This window comes from Sorex araneus, chromosome 5 (assembly GCF_027595985.1).
Source record: "Sorex araneus isolate mSorAra2 chromosome 5, mSorAra2.pri, whole genome shotgun sequence".
NCBI lineage: Eukaryota > Metazoa > Chordata > Mammalia > Eulipotyphla > Soricidae > Sorex > Sorex araneus.
Window position 1 is genome coordinate 117,436,701 of NC_073306.1, and position 19,994 is coordinate 117,456,694.

A 19,994-nucleotide genomic window follows, 5' to 3' on the forward strand; every position below is an offset into this window, starting at 1 on the left:
CTGGCCTTTATTCTTTTGAAAAACATCTCTTGGTTATCTTTTATATTTTTGTTTTTATTGTCTCTATTTATTTCCACTCTGAATTTTATTATTTCTCTCATTCTATTTACTTTAGGCCCTCCTTGTTGTTCTTTTCCTAGCAAATTAAGATGTGCACTTAGATTATTTTGGGAGGCTTTTTTCTATTTCCTGATGAGCACTTGCATTGCTATGAACTTCCCTTAGAACAGCTTTTGCTGTGTCCCATAAGTTCTGGTATCTAGTGTCTTGTTGCTTTCCAGGAATCTTATTTTTCTCTTTCACCCACTGGTTGTTCAAGTGTAAGCTGTTTAGTTTCCAACTATTTGAGTCTTACCCCTCTGTTTGTGGGTAACTTTTACATTCAAAGCATCATTGCCTGAACACAGTTGATGTGATTTTCATCTTCTTGGTTTTATGGAGACATGTTTTGTGTTCCAACATGTGATCTATCTTGGAGAATATCCCATGTGTATCAGAGAAGAATATATTCAACTTTATTAAATGGAAAGTCCATACCAGTCTATTAGGTCCAATCTCTTCCACTTCTTCCTTTAAAGCCAACATTTCCTTGATTCTTTTCCCAGTTTACCTTTCCAGTAGTTGTGGGGGACGGGGCAAAAATTATAGAGACAGTAAAAAATATTTTCAGGTATACTACAAACCAAGGCAAAAATGAAGTAAAAGTAGAGAAAAAAGGGACAACTTTAGTTCAAGTAAATTTAATAATTATAAAGGCTGTTCTTACAGAATAAACAGATGCAATTTCCATTTCACATTACTTTCATCACCACTGGCACCTAGTGTACAAAGCTTTCACTAGTGACCACTCATTTTCCCTTCCTGTTAGGAAGAAATGCTCTTGTCAACTTGGAGGTCAATCACTGAGGTCAACAATATGCTGAAGAGTCTTTCAGAGTGGTCCTACACAGAACGTGTCCTTTAAGTGTCTGAGAGCTGGCAGAAGTGATCTGGAAAAAAATGTTTTAAGAAACAAGTCATAATGGGGCTGGAGCAATAGCACAGCGGGTAGGGTGTTTGCCTTGCACGCAGCCAACCCGGGTTCAGTTCCCAGCATCCCATATGGTCCCCCGAGCACCACCAGGAGTAATTCCTGAGTGCAGAGACAGGAATAACCCCTGTGCATTGCCAGGTGTGGCCCAAAAAGAAAAAAAAAGTCACAAGAAGATAGATAAAAAGGTAAAAAATGTCTGCCACAGAGGCAAGCTGGGGGGAGGAAAACTGGGGACATCGGTGGAGGAAAGTGGACAGTGGTGAAGGGATTGGTTCTCGAACATTACACCCCTGGATCTCAATCATTAATAACTTTATATCTTTGTAATTCACAGTAGATTCGGTATCTTCTCTGTCCTTAAAAAAGAATTTTCAGGATAAGAAATAACACAACAAATACACAAACAAAGATGATTTCAGGCACAGAAAAATGCTAAGAGGTAAAATGGGCTAATAAGTATATCCTGACAAGAATCAGGTAGAGGAAAGCTAGCTATATTAATATGACAGTGGATAGAAAAGACCTGAGAAGATAAATTTAGAAAGAACAAAGGCTGAAAAAGCAGCCAGCCAAAGATTTAAAGCCTCCTAAGCAACACGGCATGTTTAAAGCCCTAACACTAGAACCAGCTGAAGGGCAAAAGAGAGGCCACCAAGAGTGGAGAAGAGAGAAAAAGAAAATTGGAGAGGACATTGAGGTTGAAAAAGGTAGCTGAAGACTGAACATACAAGGTCTAGAATACTCTGCCTTTCATGCTGGCTCCAGTGAGAGGTCACTGAAGGGTATAAACAAAGGTGATCTGATTTAGAAAGAGCACTGTAGGATAACATGGGGTTTGTCCTTTTAGCCTTGCTGCAAGGAACTTAGTTTACCTTAAAGCAATGTCCTTTCTATATGGATACAGGAAGACAGTTAATAATATGCTTTGTAACTTGGGAGCTGATTAACTCCAATAATATTTACTCCCGGGCATCTGCTTTCTCAACTCAGTTGCCCTTAGTTTCTAGCACCCCAAAAGCAGGGTCCCGACGAGGGACGGAATGGACCTGTAAGCTACCGTGGCATCGAAATGGGCCAGGTCAAAGCGCCACAATACTCAACTATAAGTTGAGAGCATGGTCATAGACAAATGCTGTCATGATCCAAAAGTAACAACGAGACTAGGACCCTGCTGAGGTTAGGAAGACTAACCTGGCCTGAGGACTGTGGTCTGGAATATACAGTGAATGTCCTCAGGAAGAACCAAACTTTAAGTTTGATATATCTCTTACTGTGCTCATACAGAATGACATTGCTAGAAATATTAGAAGTAAATTTACTTTAACTATTTAAGCAGATTACTAGCTCACACACTGACACACCCTTATTTGGACCCCACCCTTGAGTGGATCTCCTAGTAATCTCCTTAGTGAGGTTTTGTTAATCTCCTCAAGAAATGGTCTTACCCTTCTTTGTTGATTTGTTAATGTTAAACCCACCTTTGTGTTACCGCCCTATGTAATTTGCTATATAAACTAAGACTGTGGGGGCACTGATGGGAGACAGAAGAAGACGGGCGACACAAGAGAAGACACAGAAGACACAGGGGAAGACACAGAAGTTAAGGAGACAACATAGACAGAAGAAGACACAGAAGCAGAGACATAGAGAGGTCGGAAGAGACTAGAGGACAGACTACAGAGGCAGAGATAGAGAGACAGACAGAAGAGAGCACAGCAGCACACACAGAAGCAGAGCACAAGGAGGAGCCGTCCCGAACCGGTCCTTACACAGTGGCTCAAGAACACCAAAGGCGAGAACACTAAAGGCGAGTGCGCGAGTGCGCGTGTGAGAGAGAGCTGCCCTGAGTGCCTGAGACAACAGAACAACACAACGCATCATTGAGTCTCCCCCTCCCGCGCGCTCATGCCACCTTTGTGATTTTTTACAGAGCACACTGACTGCCTTTGAACAGACAGACAGTAAAAGGGCATGAATGGAAACAGAATACTGGATGCCTTGGGAATCTTAAGCAGTGATGAAGGAAAATCTAAACTTTGACTATTTCTTATACACACACAATGACCCAACTATTCTAAGCCATATATCCAAAAGAATCAATATATGCACGTACTAAAGTAAATACACAGGAATACTCTTGCAACTTCTATTTGTGCTGGCTCCAACAGAAAACAATCAAAACAACCATCAACAGTACAATGCATAAATAGATTTAATAAATTATTATAGTATAAAACATTCATGAAGCAATGGATAAACTACATAACTAAAGCCGAGGGAAAGAAATAGCATATATATATATATGATTTCATATTGTTATGTTTTGTTTTGTTTTGTTTGGGGGCTACACCCAGCAGAACTCAGGACTTACTCCTGGCTTTCCAATCAGGAATCACTGCTGGCAGAATTCAGAGACTCGGGAGATGCCATGGATTGGAACTAGTCAGTCACATGCAAGGCAAGTGCCTAGCTCACTGTACTATTTCTCCAGCCCCTCAATGTTTTGTTTGTTTTCTGTTCTCATTTGGTGGCAATCAAGTGTTACTCCTATTAAAAGTGCTCAGTGGTCCATTCCCAGACCTCCCATATGCAAAGTATATAGGATGTCCAGTCCTTTGAAGTATTTCCCAGGTCCTGTGAGATTCAATTTTACAACAATCAAAAACAGACAAAACTGAACTATGGTCTTAGAAATCAGGGTGCAGGGAAGGGCACATGAGGATGTTCTGGGGTGCTAAAAATATTTCTCCAGAAATTAGCTTATAAATGGATGGACATGGAGAATCTCACGCTGAGTGAGGTCAGTCAGAAGGAGAAGGACAGACACAGAATGACTGCATTCATTTGTGGAATATTAAAAAATAAAAATAAATAAAACATAGTATGAGACAAACAGCCATGAACAGCAGAAACAAAGGCCAGAATAAATGATCCACAGTGGGAAGCTTGCCTCAAGGGCTAGGGAGAGAGGGAAATTGGGATAAAGAAAGGACCATTATGACAATGATGGTTGGAAGGGATCACTCTGGATGGGAGCTGTTTGCTTGACAGTGGGTAAAGGACCAAACATGATGGCCTCTCATTATCGGTATTGCAAACCATAATGCCCAAAAGAACAGAGGGAGAGGAAGGGGAAGGGGAGGAGAGGGGACAAGGAGGGGAGAGAACAAAGGGGAAGGGAAGGAGGGGAGGGGAGGGAAAGGAGGAATAGGAAGAGGGAGAGGGGGAGAGGGGAGAGAGAAGAAGGACAAAGAAGAAAAGTGTCTGACATGGGGGCAGGTGGGGAGAAGCATAGAGCAGTCTGATAGGGGTGAGGGAAGGGATGCAGGGAAAACTGGTGGTGGGAAATGTACACTGTGTACACTGGGGGAGGGATGGGTGATGGAACATTGTTTGACTGAAACCAATCACAAAAGCTTTGTAACTATCTCACAGTGATTCAATTTTTTCAAAAGTTTTTAATTTAAAAATTAAATTAGGGACTGAAGAAATAGCACAACGGGTAGGGCATTTGCCTTGCATTCGGCCAACCCAGGTTCAATTCCCAGTATCCCATATTGTCCCCCAAGCACTGCCAGGAATAATTCCTAAGTGCAGAGCCAGGAATAACCCAAGCATCACCGGGTGTTACCCAAAAAAGAGAAAAATTAATTAAATTAAATTTATATATATATATATGTATGTGTGTGTATATATATATGTATATATATATATATATCTACTTGATTTCAGTGATATAGTCACTGTGATAACTCAGACAGTGTACTTCAAATGTGGGCAATATACTAATAGCATCAAATGTTTTGATAAAATAACTTATTTAAAATGCAGAAGAAAAGCTGAAACAGATGGACTGCTGATGTGGATACAAGTAAATATCTAGAACGATTTCTTATCTTTGGCAGAAGCAACTAAATGATATCATTTACTGAGAAGAGGACAGGTCAAAAATTAGAAAACTGAAAAACAGTAGGAAAAATTTATTCTATTAGGGCCACATTAAGTTTATGATATGAGAGAAAGGAGATCAATGCAAATCTCTTGAAAGGATAGGAAGGGACAGAAGACATAGGTGCAAAGAGCAGCAGGACATTAAAAGATAAAAGATACTTCTTACACAATCCAATGTAGCAAGAGCATGTTGGGAGTAGATATAAGTGATCTTGTGGGAACTGATGAAACAATGAAGTATTTGATACATCTCTTTATCAAATATGAAGCAAGGACATTAACTGACCCTGGAGATTGAACAGTGAAGATTTAAGGAGAAAGGGAGTGGAAAGCTCATTATAAGGGAAATATAGTAAGACTAGGACTTCAGGGCCAAGCTGTGTGACATGTGAGTTTTATGGTCATGAACAGGAACCTTCTATAGCTGCATTCAAGGCAGAAACTTACTTGTCTCTCAACATTTCTCCCATATTTTCTTACTAAAAGAACTCCCAGTTTTAAGTTGGGCATCTTCTCCTTCAGAATAAAGACCAGATTTCTTGGTTTCTTTGCAGCTCAGTGTGATGCTATACTATGCGGAACTTTTGTAAAGTGTCATGTAAGAAAGAAAGCAGCATCCCAGGGCCGGAGCGATAGCACAGCGGGTAGGGCGTTTGCCTTGCACGCGGCCGACCCGGGTTCAATCCCCGGCATCCCATATGGTCCCCCAAGCACTGCCAGGAGTAATTCCTGAGTGCAAATCCAGGAGTAACCCCTGAGCATTGCTGGGTGTGACCCAAAAAGCAAAAAAAAAAAAAAGCAGCATCCCTTCCCTCTCCTTGTTTCTTCTTACTAGCTAGAACATAGACATGGTAGCTGGAGAAAGCACCATGGATCATGAGGTGATCTTGAGATTAGAGGTACACACAGCACAGCAAAGACAAAAGGAATCAAGACCCCTGATGATCATTATGCTATCACAAATGCCGATTCTGAACCTTCCATACAGCTATATTTTCATGAGAACAAGAATACCTTAAGTCAATTTTCAGTCTTCTAACATCATCTGAACTAATCTGTGTAAGATAGAGTCAGTGTGCTTTTTCCCAGTAATAAGACCTGTTTGGTGGCAGATGCAGAGTAAAATAATCTACATGGAAAGAAACGAGAGCAGCAGAAATGAGCTAAAGAGAAAGTGAGGCAACAGAGGCCCACAGTTCCACATCTCTTCCTTTGTTTTAAGACCCTTAAATTGTAGCTTACTTGTGGGATTTAAGTCCCACAGAAACAACAGCTCTCAACACTCAACTAATATAGTATCACCTATCTTCTGTCACACACCTATCAACTTTATTGTTTTTCACAAAATCCTCAGCTAAAGTCAGAAAACAAAGAGGAGGTGGAACAGAAAAGCAACCAACTGAATCTGCTAATCCAGGAAAGGGATCCCAGAAACCTGGAACACAAAAAAATGCCTAAAGCATCAAAGGCCTGGGACATATTGATCTCTGATAAAAAGAAGTAACACACTTCTTTCCCTGTATCAAGAAGTTAATGCATGCTAGTATGTATTTCAACCATCCCAAATTCCCAAAAACATTCCTCTTAGGGAAGGAGAGAAATGAAGACAGACAAGGAGACATCAGTTCAAAATTTACAATTCAAGATGCCTTTCCAAAGTTTGGTGTTAGATTTTTATTTTGCTTAAGAATTTTTCCAGGAGAGGCTGGAGCGATAGCACAGTGGGTAAGGCGTTTGCCTTGCACGCAGCCGATCTGGGTTCAATTCCCAGCATCCCATATGGTCCCCCGAGCACCGCCAGGAGTAATTCCTGAGTGCAGAGCCAGGTGTCACCCCTGTGCATCACCTGGTGTGACCCAAAAAGAAAAAGAAAAAAAGAATTTTTCCAGGAAAAACATTTTACTACCCCAAATTATCCAATTCAATACTCATGTCCCAGTGCAAGCCCAAAACACAAAGATATCTTACCTTCACCAATACATAGTCCCCAGGCTGAGCTCTGACCCTGATCCCAGGGTTAGTGGAATCTTCTATCTCTACATCAGAGAAGATCACCTTAAGATTTCCATCATTCCGGCCACACAAGTCAGTGGCAGAGCGTTTACTGACCTGCAGAGATAACAAAGGAATTCATTTGTCAGTGTTCAGTGTGCAGAAACTGGGCATTCTATGTCTCAGATCTCCCAAGGTCTTACTCATTGAGCATTCTTCAACCAATCACTGATGACTAACTTTTTCCTACTGCATTACAAATAAGCGAGTGCATGGCACACTGGAGAGCCACAATGAACTTTTACTGCATATAGGCTTTGCTTTTTTGTTTTTTGTTTATTTGTTTGTTTGCTTGCTTGCTTGCTTCTTGGGTCACACCTGACGATGCACAGTAGTTATTCCTAGCTCTGCACTCAGGAATTACTCCTGGCAGCGCTTGGGGACCATACGGGATGCTGGGAATCAAACCCAGGTTGGCCGAATGCAAGGCAAACACCCTACCCACTGTGCAATCTCTCCAGCCCCTGAATATACGTAAATGAATGACTCAATCAAGTTGTTTTTCATTTTCTTTACTTAATGGATTTTTGACTACAGAATTACCTTCTGTATGATGTGCTGTAAAGAGGGGGAGATGAGGTGCCAAGGATATAAACTGGAGCCTAGCACTTGCAAGCACATGTTCCAGCACCTTGAGCTAACTTACTGACCCCTGAAAGTATATTTTCATAAGGTATGTGACAGGTCAGAGATAGCTCAACAGACTGAGTTGCGTGCAAGATTTGCAAAACAGAAGGCCCAGGTTGATACCCACATTTCATGGTCCCCAGAGTGCCACAGAAGCAATCTGAAGCACAGAGCATAGCCCTGAGCACCACCAGTTCATTTTTTTTCAGGCAGTCTAGGGATGTGGTTCGTGGAAAAGCAAATACCTCATGTGTGAGGCCCTGGGTTCAATCCCCAGCAATAAAAAAAAAAAAAAAAATCAGACAACCAAAAGCTGAGACTCTTCATCACCCAAAGACTGACAATGTAAGAAATATTAGAGGTTCCCAAGCATGAAAAAAATGATATCAACTCTCTCAAGACAAACTACCCAGATCATAGTTTTTCTTTTTTAGTGTTTTTTTTTTTTTTTTTTTAGCTTTTTGGGTCACATCCAGCGATGTTCAGTAATTACTCCTGGCTCTGCGATCAGGAATTACTCCTGGCGGGGCATGGGGGACCATATGGGATGCTGGGGATTGAACCCGGGTCAGCTGCGTGCAAGGCAAACACCCTACCTGCTGTACTACCGCTCCAGCCCCGATCATAGTTTTTCTTCACAAAGAAACAACAAATTGTATCTTTACAGTTTTTTTTAAGAGTTCCTTTTAGAAGATCAAAGGTTGCTAATAATATTTTTCCCTAGTTCACTAAGTACAAACATAAATTCAAAAATGAAGGAAAATAGATCAATTTCATTTAGATACATGCAAATAGCAGGAGGGAAAAGCAGAAAACATCATGATAAGCAAATAGGAAGGACAAAAGCACATGCCTGCGAGAAAGCAATGTGGCTCAGAGACTCCCCCACCCTAGATATCTAAGGTTTTATCCATCATCTGAAAGGTGAACTGGAGAGGAGAGATGGGACAGTCAGATACAGGAAAATAACAGAGGGTTGCTTAGCCTGAGAACAAGAGGACTGAGAAGCTGAGCTAAGAGAAACAGACTGGGCCATACCCAGAGGTTCTTAGGGTTCTCAGGTTCTATGCTCAGGGATCACTGATACTTAGGAAACCATTTGTGGTGTTCAGGAATAGAACCCAGGCCTGCAGTATGTAATGCAAGTATCTTACTCACTATGCTATTTATCCAACCCTCAAAGGATAAATTTTATAATGCACAACTAAAATGCGTGTAAAGTAACTGATTACATGCTTTAAAAAAAAGGGGGGGAGAAATTTAATAATACCTCAAAACAGTGAGTAGACAGAATTTATGAATACAATGGAATAAAGATGCACTATGGGGAAAAGTTTTATAGTAATATACACAAAACACAAAACACTTCAAATAAACCATCTTACACATAATGGAATTTGAGAAAGAACAAATAATGTTAAAAACAGTAAAAGAAAGAAAATCATAAAAATCCTAGCAGAAATAAATGAAACCAAAATCTGGGCAGAAAGATGGTAAAAGGTATTAAAGTGCTTGTCTTATATCGGGTTGACTCCAACAGGCATGGTCCCCTGAGTATCACCAGGGGCAATTCCCAAGCACCAAGCCAGGAGTGGAGCAAGAGCACTACCAGGGATTGCTCAACCCTCCCAAAACACACACATATTCCAAAAGAAAGGAAAAAAGGAAACCAAAATACAAAATAAAAGATCACTGAAGGGACTGGAGCAATAGCACAGCAGGCAGGGAGTTTGCCTTGCATGCGGCTGACCCGGGATCGGTTCCCAGCATCCCATATGGTTCCCTGAGCACTGCCAGGGGTGATTCCTGAGTGCAAAGCCAGGAGTAACCCCTGTGCATTGCCAGGTGTGATACAAAAAACAATTAATTAATTAATTAATTAATTAAAAATCATTGAAAATGAAGGGCCAGAGCAATAGTACAGCAGGTTGGGCGTTTGCCTTGCAGGCGGCCAATCCAGATTGCATCTCCAGCATCCCATGTGGTCCCCTAGTACTGCCAGGAGTAATTGCTGACTGCAGTGCTAGGAGTAACCCCTGAGCATCAACAGGTATGAACAAAAGAAAAAGGGAAAAGGAGAGCCTGCTCCGCGGCCCTGAGCACCCCGTGCTTCCCTCCCCTCCGGACTGCCAGCTAAGTGGCCAGCACACCGACCCCAAGCGCCACCACCATTCTGTCTTCCAGCAAAGGTCTATGACGCTCCCTCGACCCGCCCTTCCGGACCCAGCCTGCTCCGTGGCCCTGAGCACCCCGCGCTTCCCTCTCCTCCGGACTGCCGGCCAAGTGGCCGGCACGCCGACCCCAAGCACCGCCGGCATTCTGTCTTCCGGAAAAGGTCTGTGATGCTCCCTCGACCCGCCCTTCCAGACACAGCCTGCTCCGCGGCCCTGAGCACCCCGCGCTTCCCTCCCCTCCGGACTGCCGGCCGACGCCCACCCCAGCCCGTTGTCGGGTTGTGGGAAAGGGGCGCGGCCTAATAGTCAGGGGGCTTGACCTAAGAAAAGTGGGCGTGGCCTTATTACCTGCGGCCAAAGCTCACGCAGCGGCAGATAGTTTCCTCAACATCCTATCCAAGACTAACATCCTACCTATTCGCAAGCAGTAGGACAATAAAACAAAAGACTTCACAGAAGGATTGAAGGAAACATCTCAGTAGGAGACCAGGTTCTACAACCGGCAAGTAAAAAGGCAACCACTATTAACTGAGCCTATTCACAATCCTTTTTCACAACAAAAGGAAACAGGGATACTCATCTTCAAGGGCCCTCTTTCATACCACAACAACAACATGAAGAAACAGTGAAAATCCCCAGTGCAAGCAGAGGATGATCAAAGGAGTCCGGAAACCTCAATGGGCGTTTCCTACAAACTTGACCTCTCTGATAAAGAATTCAGAGTTGAAATCCTCAACATGTTCAATGAACTCAATGCAAAGATGGACAACTTCAAGGAAGACCTGGCAGAAACAATACAACAGACAGCCGACAAAATACGGGAAGAAATGAGAGCAGAAATAAAAAACCTTCAAAAAGAAATGAAGGATTCAGTACATGAAATCAAAAACTCTCTGGCTGCCCTCAACAATAGGATGACTGCAGCCGAAGACAGAATCAGTATGCTTGAAGATGAGCTGCAAGAGGCCTACAGGCAACAACAAACCATGGCAAGAGACCTCAAAATAGCTCTAGCCAGAATCAGAGTCCTAGGGGATGATTTCAAGAGGAACAACATTAGAATCATTGGACTACCAGAACCACAGGGAACCAACCCCAACGAAAAAGGCACAGTCAAACAAATCATTGCGGAAAACTTCCCACAGCTGGACAATGCGGGCATCCAGATTCAAGGCCCCCGAAGAGTGCCAGCTAAAAGAGATCCTAACAGAAAAACCCCAAGATATATCATAGTTACAATGATGGACATCGTTCAGAGAGACACAATACTGCAAGCAGCAAGGTCCAAGAAGGAAATTGCATACAAAGGAGCACCCCTTAGACTCACAGCAGATCTATCAGAGGAAACCCTCCAAGCTCGAAGGCAATGGTGGGATATAGGGAAAAAACTCAATGAAATCAACGCTTCACCAAGAATACTTTATCCGGCTAAACTCTCATTCAAACTAGAAGGAATCATACACTACTTTGGAGATAAACAACAGCTCAGGAACTTCATAGACTCAAAACCAAACCTAAAAGAAGCATTAAAGGGGCTATTGTAAGACAAGAACAACCCCTACAAGCACAACAAACCCTTGCACAAACATGGCACAAAATCCCATAACAATAATCTCCCTTAATGTCAATGGTCTGAATTCACCAATTAAGAGACACAGACTGGCAAAATGGATTCAAAGACTGAACCCAACATTCTGCTGCCTGCAAGAAACACATCTGAATAGCCAGAACAAACACAGACTCAAAGTCAAAGGATGGAAAACAATCCTGCAAGCAAACAACTCCCTCAAGAAAGCTGGGGTGGCGTTACTAGTATGGGACAACATAGACTTCAGGTTGAAAAAGATTAGAAGGGATAGTGAAGGCCACTTTTTATTAATCACGGGATGTGTACATCAGAAGAAATCACACTCCTAAATGTCTACGCACCCAATGAGGGACCAGCTAAATACCTACAACAGCTGCTAAGAGACCTTAAGAAGGACATCTCGAGCAACACAATAGTAGTTGGAGACTTCAACACCGCACTGTCTCCTCTGGACAGATCAAGAAGATTAAAACTCACAAAGGAAATACTGGCTTTGAAGGAAGAAATAGAAGAGAGAGGGCTAATAGATCTATACAGGGCTTTATATTCCCAAAAAAAGGAATACACATTCTTTTCCAGTGCACATGGAACATTTTCCAGAATAGACCATGCGCTAGGCCACACAGCATACCTCAACAGAATCAAAAAGATAGACATTGTACCAGCTATCTTTTCAGACCATGATGCACGAAGATAAAACTTAATCGTGGACAGATGCAGAAAACCAAATCAAACACCTGGAAATTAAATAGCTCGATATTGAACAATGAGTGGGTCAGGAAGGAAATCAAGGAAGAAATCAAAAGGTACCTAGAAACAAATGAGAATGAAGACACAAGCTACCAGAACCTGTGGGACGCAGCTAAAGCCGTTTTAAGGGGAAAATTTATAGCTCTGCAAGCATATCTCAGGAAGGAAGAAAGGGCCCACATAAATAACTTGACTTCACAGCTCAAGACGTTAGTAAAGGACCAACAAAAGGAGCCCAAATCAGGCAGAAGGAAAGAGATAATAAAACTTAGAGCAGAAATTAACGACATGGAAACCCAAAAGACAATCCGAAAGATCAATGAAACCAAGAGCTGGTTCTTTGAGAAAATAAACAAGATTGATAAACCACTAGCAAGACTCACAAATAAAGAGAGAGAGAGAACCTTTATAAGCCGAATCAGAAATGAAAAGGGGGACATCACAACAGAAACCAATGAAATTCAAAAGATCATCAGAGACTACTTCAAAAATCTCTATGCCACGAAACAAGAGAACCTAGAAGAAATGGATAAATTCCTCAACTCCTATAATCTCCCAAGGCTGAACCAAGAAGACCTGGAGTACCTGGATAGTCCAATTAACATCAAGGAAATTGAAATGGTAATCAAAAGTCTTCCCAAAAACAAAAGCCCAGGTCCAGACGGATTCACTAGCGAGTTCTTCCAAACATTTAAAGAGGACCTTTTGCCAGTCCTTCTCAAGCTTTTCCAGGAAATTGAAGAAACCCTCCCAAACAGTTTCTATGAGGCTCATATCTCCCTAATACCAAAAGCAAACAAAGACACCACAAAAAAAAAACTACAGGCCAATATCCCTGATGAACACAGATGCGAAGATCCTCAACAAAATATTAGCAAATAGAATTCAACAACTCATCAAAAAGATCATACACCACGACCAAGTGGGATTCATCCCGGCGATGCAAGGATGGTTTAACATCCGGAAATCAATCAACATAATCCATCATATCAACAAAAGAAAAGATAAAAATCATATAATCATATCAATAGATGCAGAGAAAGCATTTGACAAGATCCAGCATCCATTTATGATGAAAACACTCGTCAAAATGGGTATAGAAGGGACCTTCCTCAATATAGTCAAAGCCATTTATCACAAGCCTATGGCAAGCATTGTCCTCAATGGGGAAAAACTAAGAGCCTTCCCTCTGAGAACAGGGATGAGACAAGGATGCCCACTCTCTCCACTTCTGTTCAATATAGTACTGGAAGTACTTGCAATAGCAATTAGGCAAGAAAAAGATATTAAGGGCATTCAGGTAGGAAAGGAAGAAATCAAGCTCTCACTATTTGCAGATGATATGATACTATACCTAGAGAACCCTAAAACCTCTACCAAGAAACTCCTAGAAACAATAGACTCGTATAGTAAAGTTGCAGGCTATAGAATCAATACCCAAAGGTCAATGGCTTTCCTATATGCAAACAATGAGAGAGAAGAAAGTTACCTGAGAAAAGCAATCCCGTTCACAATTGCGCCTCAAAAACTCAAGTACCTCGGAATCAGCTTAACAAAGGAGGTAAAGGACTTGTATAATGAAAACTATAAAACACTACTTCGGGAAATAAAAGAGGACACGAGGAAATGGAAAGACATCCCCTGCTCATGGATTGGAAGAATTAATATTGTCAAAATGGCAATTCTCCCCAAAGCATTGTACAAATTCAATGCAATCCCTATAGGAATACCCTTGACATTCTTCAAAGAAATGGAGCAAGCGCTCCTGAAATTCATATGGAACAATAAGCCCCCACGAATAGCTAAAGCAATCCTTGGGAAAAAGAAAATGGGAGGAATCAACCTCCCCAACTTCCAACTCTACTACAAAGTGGCAGTCATTAAAACAGCATGGTATTGGAACAAAGGCAGAGCTGCAGACCAATGGAATAGGGTTGAATACTCTGACATACACCCCCAAATATATGATCATCTAATCTTTGATAAGGGAGCAAGAAATGTGAAGTGGAGCAAGGAAAGCATGTTTAACAAATTGTGCTGGCAAAACTGGACGGCTACATGCAAAAAAATGGGCTTAGATCTCCATCTATCACCATGTACAAAAATCAGATCAAAATGGATTAAAGACCTCAACATCAGACCAGAATCCCTAAGGTACATTGAAGATAAGGTCGGCAAAACCGTCCACGACATTGAAGCCAAAGTTATCTTCAAAGCTGACATGCCACTGGCCAAGCAAGTGAAAACAAAGATAAATAAATGGGACTATCTCAAACTAAGAAGCTTCTGCAACTCAAAAGAAACAGTGACCCAAATACAAAGACAATCTACAGAATGGGAAAGGATATTTATGCAGTACCCATCCGATAAAGGGTTGATAACAAGAATATACAATGCACTGGTTGAACTCCACAAGAAGAAAACTGCCAACCCAATCAAAAAATGGGGTGACGAAATGAACAGAAACTTTCCCAAAGAAGAAATCCGAATGGCTGAGAGGCACATGAGAAAATGTTCAACATCACTAATCATCAGGGAGATGCAGATCAAAACAACAATGAGATATCATGTCACACCACAGAGACTGGCCCACATCCGAAAAAACAAAAGCAACCGGTGTTGGCATGGATGTGGGGAGAAAGGGACTCTCCTTCACTGCTGGTGGGAATGCCAACTGGTTCAGCCCTTTTGGAAAACAATACAGACGATTCTCAAAAAGTTAGAAATTGAGCTCCCATTTGACCCAGCAATACCACTCCTGGGAATATATCCCGGAGAGGCAAAAAGGTATAGTAGAGATGACATCTGCATTTCCATGTTCATTGTCGCTCTGTTTACAATAGCCACAATATGGAAAAAACCAGAGTGCCCGAAAACAGATGATTGGCTAAAGAAACTCTGGTATATTTACACAATGGAACGTAGCTGTCAGAAAACATGAAGTCATGAAATTTTCATATAAGAGGATCAACATGGAAAGTATGCTGAGTGAAATGAGTCAGAAAGAAAGAGACAGACATAGAAAGATCGCACTCATATGTGGAATATAAAGTAGCTGAGAGATACAAGCTTACAATGCTGCAATTCCTGGCAGACACTTCTCTGGACTTAGTTACTAAAATACTAAAATACAGAAATCCAAAACTATGCTGCTGCTAGTGCGGCCTCCTGACCTCATATCTCTTCATTCTCAGCAATGGAAAGCAAATTACCAAATGCTTTCTTTTCAGCAGATCGACTTTAGGGGGGAGAAACTCTAAATCAATAATAGTGAATTTTTTTGTTTAAATATTGAATGTAGGGGCTGGAATGATAGCACAGCAGGGAGGGCGTTTGCCTTGCATGCGGCCGACCCGGGTTCAAATCCCAGCATCCATATGGTCCCCTGAGCACCGCCAGGGGTGATTCCTGAGTGCATGAGCCAGGAGTGACCCCTGTGCATTGCTGGGTGTGACCCAAAAAAAGCAAATAAATAAATAAATAAATAAATATTGAATGTAATCAAAGTAAAGTGAAAGTAAAATGAAATTTACCAGTTACACATGCGGGGTGGGTGGCTGGGAGGTGGGGGGAAGGGGGAGGTATATCGTGATTCTTGGTGGTAGAATATGTGCACTGGTGAAGGGATGGGTGTTTGAGCATTGTATAACTGAGACTTTAACCTGAAAGCTTTGTAACTTTCCACATGGTGAATCAATAAAAGAATTTAAAAAAAAAAAAGGGAAATGGAAATGTAAGCTGGTTACAGTTCATTTTTAAGAAATTGTGATTTCAAAAGGATTTAAAGACATAATAAAATGTATTCACACGATACTACTTCCACAAAGATGTTGCTGATAATACTTTTCCTTAGTCTGTCCACTAAGTACAAATATAAATTTAAGAATGAAGGAAAAAAAGACATTGTAAAATGAAGGAAAATAGATTATTTGCTTCCAGAGTATTTAAAAGTTCTTTATCAGGAAGACAATAAAGGAATTTTAAATCAACAGGAGAAAAGGAAAATATGATGAAATGATAATCTATGTAGGAAACCCAACAAAAACCTCTAAAAATAAAAACCTAGAGGTACCTGAATTCAGCAAAGTATCAGAAAACAATATAAACATACAAAATAAATTATTTCTACACAGTAGTAATAATCACAAGAAAACCCAAAACACAATAGCAACTACAAGAGCTTAAAAAGTTAAAATACTTGGCTGTAAACCTAACAAAATATATACAGAATCTGTATGCTGAAAATCACGTAAACTCTGGGATATGGCTCAGTGGCAGAGCACCTGCCTTGTAGGCATGAGGTCACAAGTTCTATACCTGGAGCCACCCCCACATAATTAAGTGATTACAAAATGCAAAGTGTACAATCTCCAGCAGCCACAAACATGTGTGTAAACCCTAGGAGGCACCACATCAAGTGTGTGAGCACAGCAAGCAAATCTGCAGCCCTCAAATATCACAACAATGACAACAGGGAAAGACGAAGGGAAGGAGAGAAAATGCCTTAAAAAAATCAAAGATCTAAATAAAGGAAGACATACTAATATTCTAAAACACACACACTCTGCTGGCGGGAAAGGCAGGCAGGATGGAGAAGAGACCACTAAGCAAATGATCATTGGAAGGATCACTTGAAATGGGAGATGCGTGCTGCAAGGCAAACGCCCAAACATGATGGTTGCTTAGTGTCATGTTGCAAACCATAACACCCAAAAGGAGAGAGTAAGAGGGAATGTGTCTGCCACAGAGGCAAGGGTGGGAAGGGATGGGGGTGGCAGGAGGGACATTGGGAACACTGATGGTAGAGAATGGCACTGGTGGAGGGAAGGGTACTTGAACATTGTTTGACTGAAATAATCATGAAAATTTGTAAGTCTGTAACTGTACCTCATGATGATTCATTAAAACAAAAAATAAATAAAACACACTCTCATTCTCCCTCTCCCATTTTCTGAGTGTTCTAAAACTCCCCCTCCCTCGCCTTGCTCTCCCCCTCCCCCTTCCTCCCTCCCTCCCTCCCTCCCTCTCTCTCTCTCTCTCTCTCTCTCTCTCTCTCTCTCAGAGCCTCACCCCTTCCACCAGCACCAGTTGGGTACAACCCACAGCAGTCTTGTTGGCTTTTGTAGCTTCTTCCCGGAAGACAGTAATAAGTTCTTCTAAACGCCTTAATTTGACCTCTTCTGGAACATCATCCTTCAACCTATGATATGCCCGTGTCTTCTATAAAAAGAGAGAGAAGCAAGACTTAAGAAAGAGTACAGAAGAATGCTTGTCTTGCACACAGCAGACCCAGATTTGATCCCCAGTACCACACAAGTACCACACAATTTGATCCCCAACCCCCACCAGGAGTGATCCCCGAGTGCACAGCCAGGAATAAGCTCTGAGTACCACTGGATAAGATGCCAAAAACAAACAAAAAAGTTCTAATTAAAACAGGAAGACAGATTGGGGCATAATGGGGAGGACAAGAGGGCAGGAACAGACCTGGTAATGAGTTCTCAGGAAGTAGTAAAAGAATGATGTAATTAAAAGAAGATAATGTCATTAGTCCTAAATTAGTAAAAAATCATGAAGGTTCAATAAAAAATAATTTAAAAAATTGAAAAATAAAATGATAACAAAAATTAAGACAAAAAAATCATGAGGGCTGAACTGCTTTGTGGACACAGGGACTGAAGCCAATAAGACTAGTGCCAGTCTCGAATGTTCATCGCAGCACTGTTTACAATAGCCAGAATTTGGAAAAAAAAACAAGTACCTGAGAACAGATGACTGGTTAAAGAAACTTTAGTAGATCTATACAATGGAATACTATGCTGCTGTTAGAAAAGATGAAGTCATGACCTTTGCATATAAGTGGATCAACATAGAAAGTATCATGCTAAGTGAAATGAGTCAGAAAGAGAGAGACAGACATAGAAAGGTTGCACTCATTTGTGGAATATAAAGTAACAGAATGGGAGACTAACACCTAAGAATAGTAGAGATAAGTACCAGGAGGTTGGATCCAAGGCTTGGAAACTGGCCTCACACGCTGGAGGAAGGAACAGCTCTGATAGAGAACGGAACACCAAGTAAAGTATGGTTTGAGGACCCGCATGGGATAGGAGATGCGCACTGAAAATAGACTAGACCAAACACAATGGCCACTATTTCAAACCACAACACCCATAAGGAGAGAGAGAATAAAAGGGAATGCCCTGCTACAGAGATGGGGTGGGGTGGGGGGGATGGGATGAAAGGGTGGGAGGGATACTGGGAACATTGGTGGAGGAGAATGGGCACTGGTAAAGGGATATAAACAAAATGCAAACACGAAAGTTCCTAAGTTTGTAACTGTACCTCACAGTGATTCACTAATAAAAATTAAAAAATAAAAAAAGAGAGAGAGAGACTAGTGCAAGCACTAGTCCAAAGAAGACGGAACCTTTTCCAGAGAGAGGCTTCACAGGAACAGAAGGCTGCGATAAGAACATGGAGGTTGACCACCAAAAGTTCAAAGCTCGTTCCTTTCATGATGCCCTAGCAAGACTGTTTATCTACATAGCAAGCCCCAAGTGGAAACTGTTTGGGATCTATAAAACCAACTTTACAAAGGCCAATAGAATAAGTCCCAATTCTGGGAGTCACCTGAATCCCAACGTGGGATGTGCAATTTCTTTTTATTACTTTATGGGTATCTTTGATTCTCTCCCCTCTGGGGAAGCCCACATTCTCTCTTGAGTATGTTGCTCTCTTTCTCCTTCCCTCCTAATACTCTCTTAATTAAAACTGTTTACTTCACTATTCTTCTCTACCTGAAATTCTTTTCTGCCATGGCAGATAACAGATCTGAAAAGAACCTGGACAGAGATGAGCACTGATTTTCCTTTTCCTGCAAAGGGCAAGTCCTTGCTCCAACCTGAGTTTTAAGGTGCCTCAAGAAACCAAGTGGTGGGGATTAATTCCCAAGCTACGCAGATTAAGTCGGAGTCAGATGCAGTCTACCACTCTCTAGTGGGGCTGGTGGAAAGCAGCATCCACACCATAGGTCACACTTTATCAGGCCTGACCCTTCCAGGCTCTTCCCCAGGTATCTGAAGTGAGCGAAGAGAAAAGCAATAAACTCCCCTCTCCAGGGTATGACCTCTCTTCTCCCCACTTCATAAAAGTCATCCACAACAATTTTACTGAACTACATAAAATAGTAGAGAAATTAATTAAAATAAAAAGACAAATTGCAAATTGAGATCCTTTCCGATCTCAAGGACTGCCTCACGCCCACTCTCTTTTCTCCCGGTTGTTTAACAATTGATCCCAAACAGGTCAGGAACGCCAGTCTCAGTCCAGAGTAGCTCTTATCCTCATCCCCAGACATCCCAAGTCTCACCTGTCTCATGCTGTAGGCAAAGAGAAAGCCTGTGTTGTATTGAACTTCTCGAAGCAAAGACACTGTCTGGAGATGGTCTTCCTCCATCTCACCACAAAAGCCAGCAATGAAATCACTACTGAGGCTCACACCTACGACCCAAAAGACAACAAGGGTGAAGCTGCTACTTACCTTTAAAATTATAGGCTCTATGAATTACAAATGAAAAAAATAATAGATACATGATCTTTCTTGAGACCACTGAAAACAAGTGCAAATGAAATAAAATTTGTTACAGTACAAAAGGATGATAAATCCGCCAGTCTACAAATTTTACATTCCAAAACTGGCTTTTTGATTTGCATTCTATTCAACAAAGGAAGGTATTTTTGTTTCAAATTATGGATTTAATCACTCATTTAGAAATTCACATTTTTTAAATGGTCCTGCTTTAAAACCAAGATAAAA

General features: G+C 41.5%; 1 protein-coding gene across 2 annotated transcripts in view; it reads right to left on the minus strand.

Annotated features, from left to right (window-relative positions):
- Positions 1-692: 692 nt before the first annotated feature.
- Positions 693-19,994, minus strand: part of CDK5RAP1 (CDK5 regulatory subunit associated protein 1) — a 41,796-nt gene continuing 22,494 nt past the window's right edge. The window contains exons 11-14 of one of the 2 annotated variants that reach the window (XM_055140651.1): positions 19,548-19,678; positions 17,246-17,395; positions 6,953-7,093; positions 693-989 (exon numbers count right to left, since the gene is read on the minus strand). In XM_055140651.1, the coding sequence (XP_054996626.1) occupies positions 909-989; positions 6,953-7,093; positions 17,246-17,395; positions 19,548-19,678 (503 nt within the window). In that variant the 3' untranslated portion in view covers positions 693-908. The remainder of the gene's footprint in view (positions 990-6,952; positions 7,094-17,245; positions 17,396-19,547; positions 19,679-19,994) is intronic. The other variant, XM_055140650.1, reaches the window with a different exon arrangement.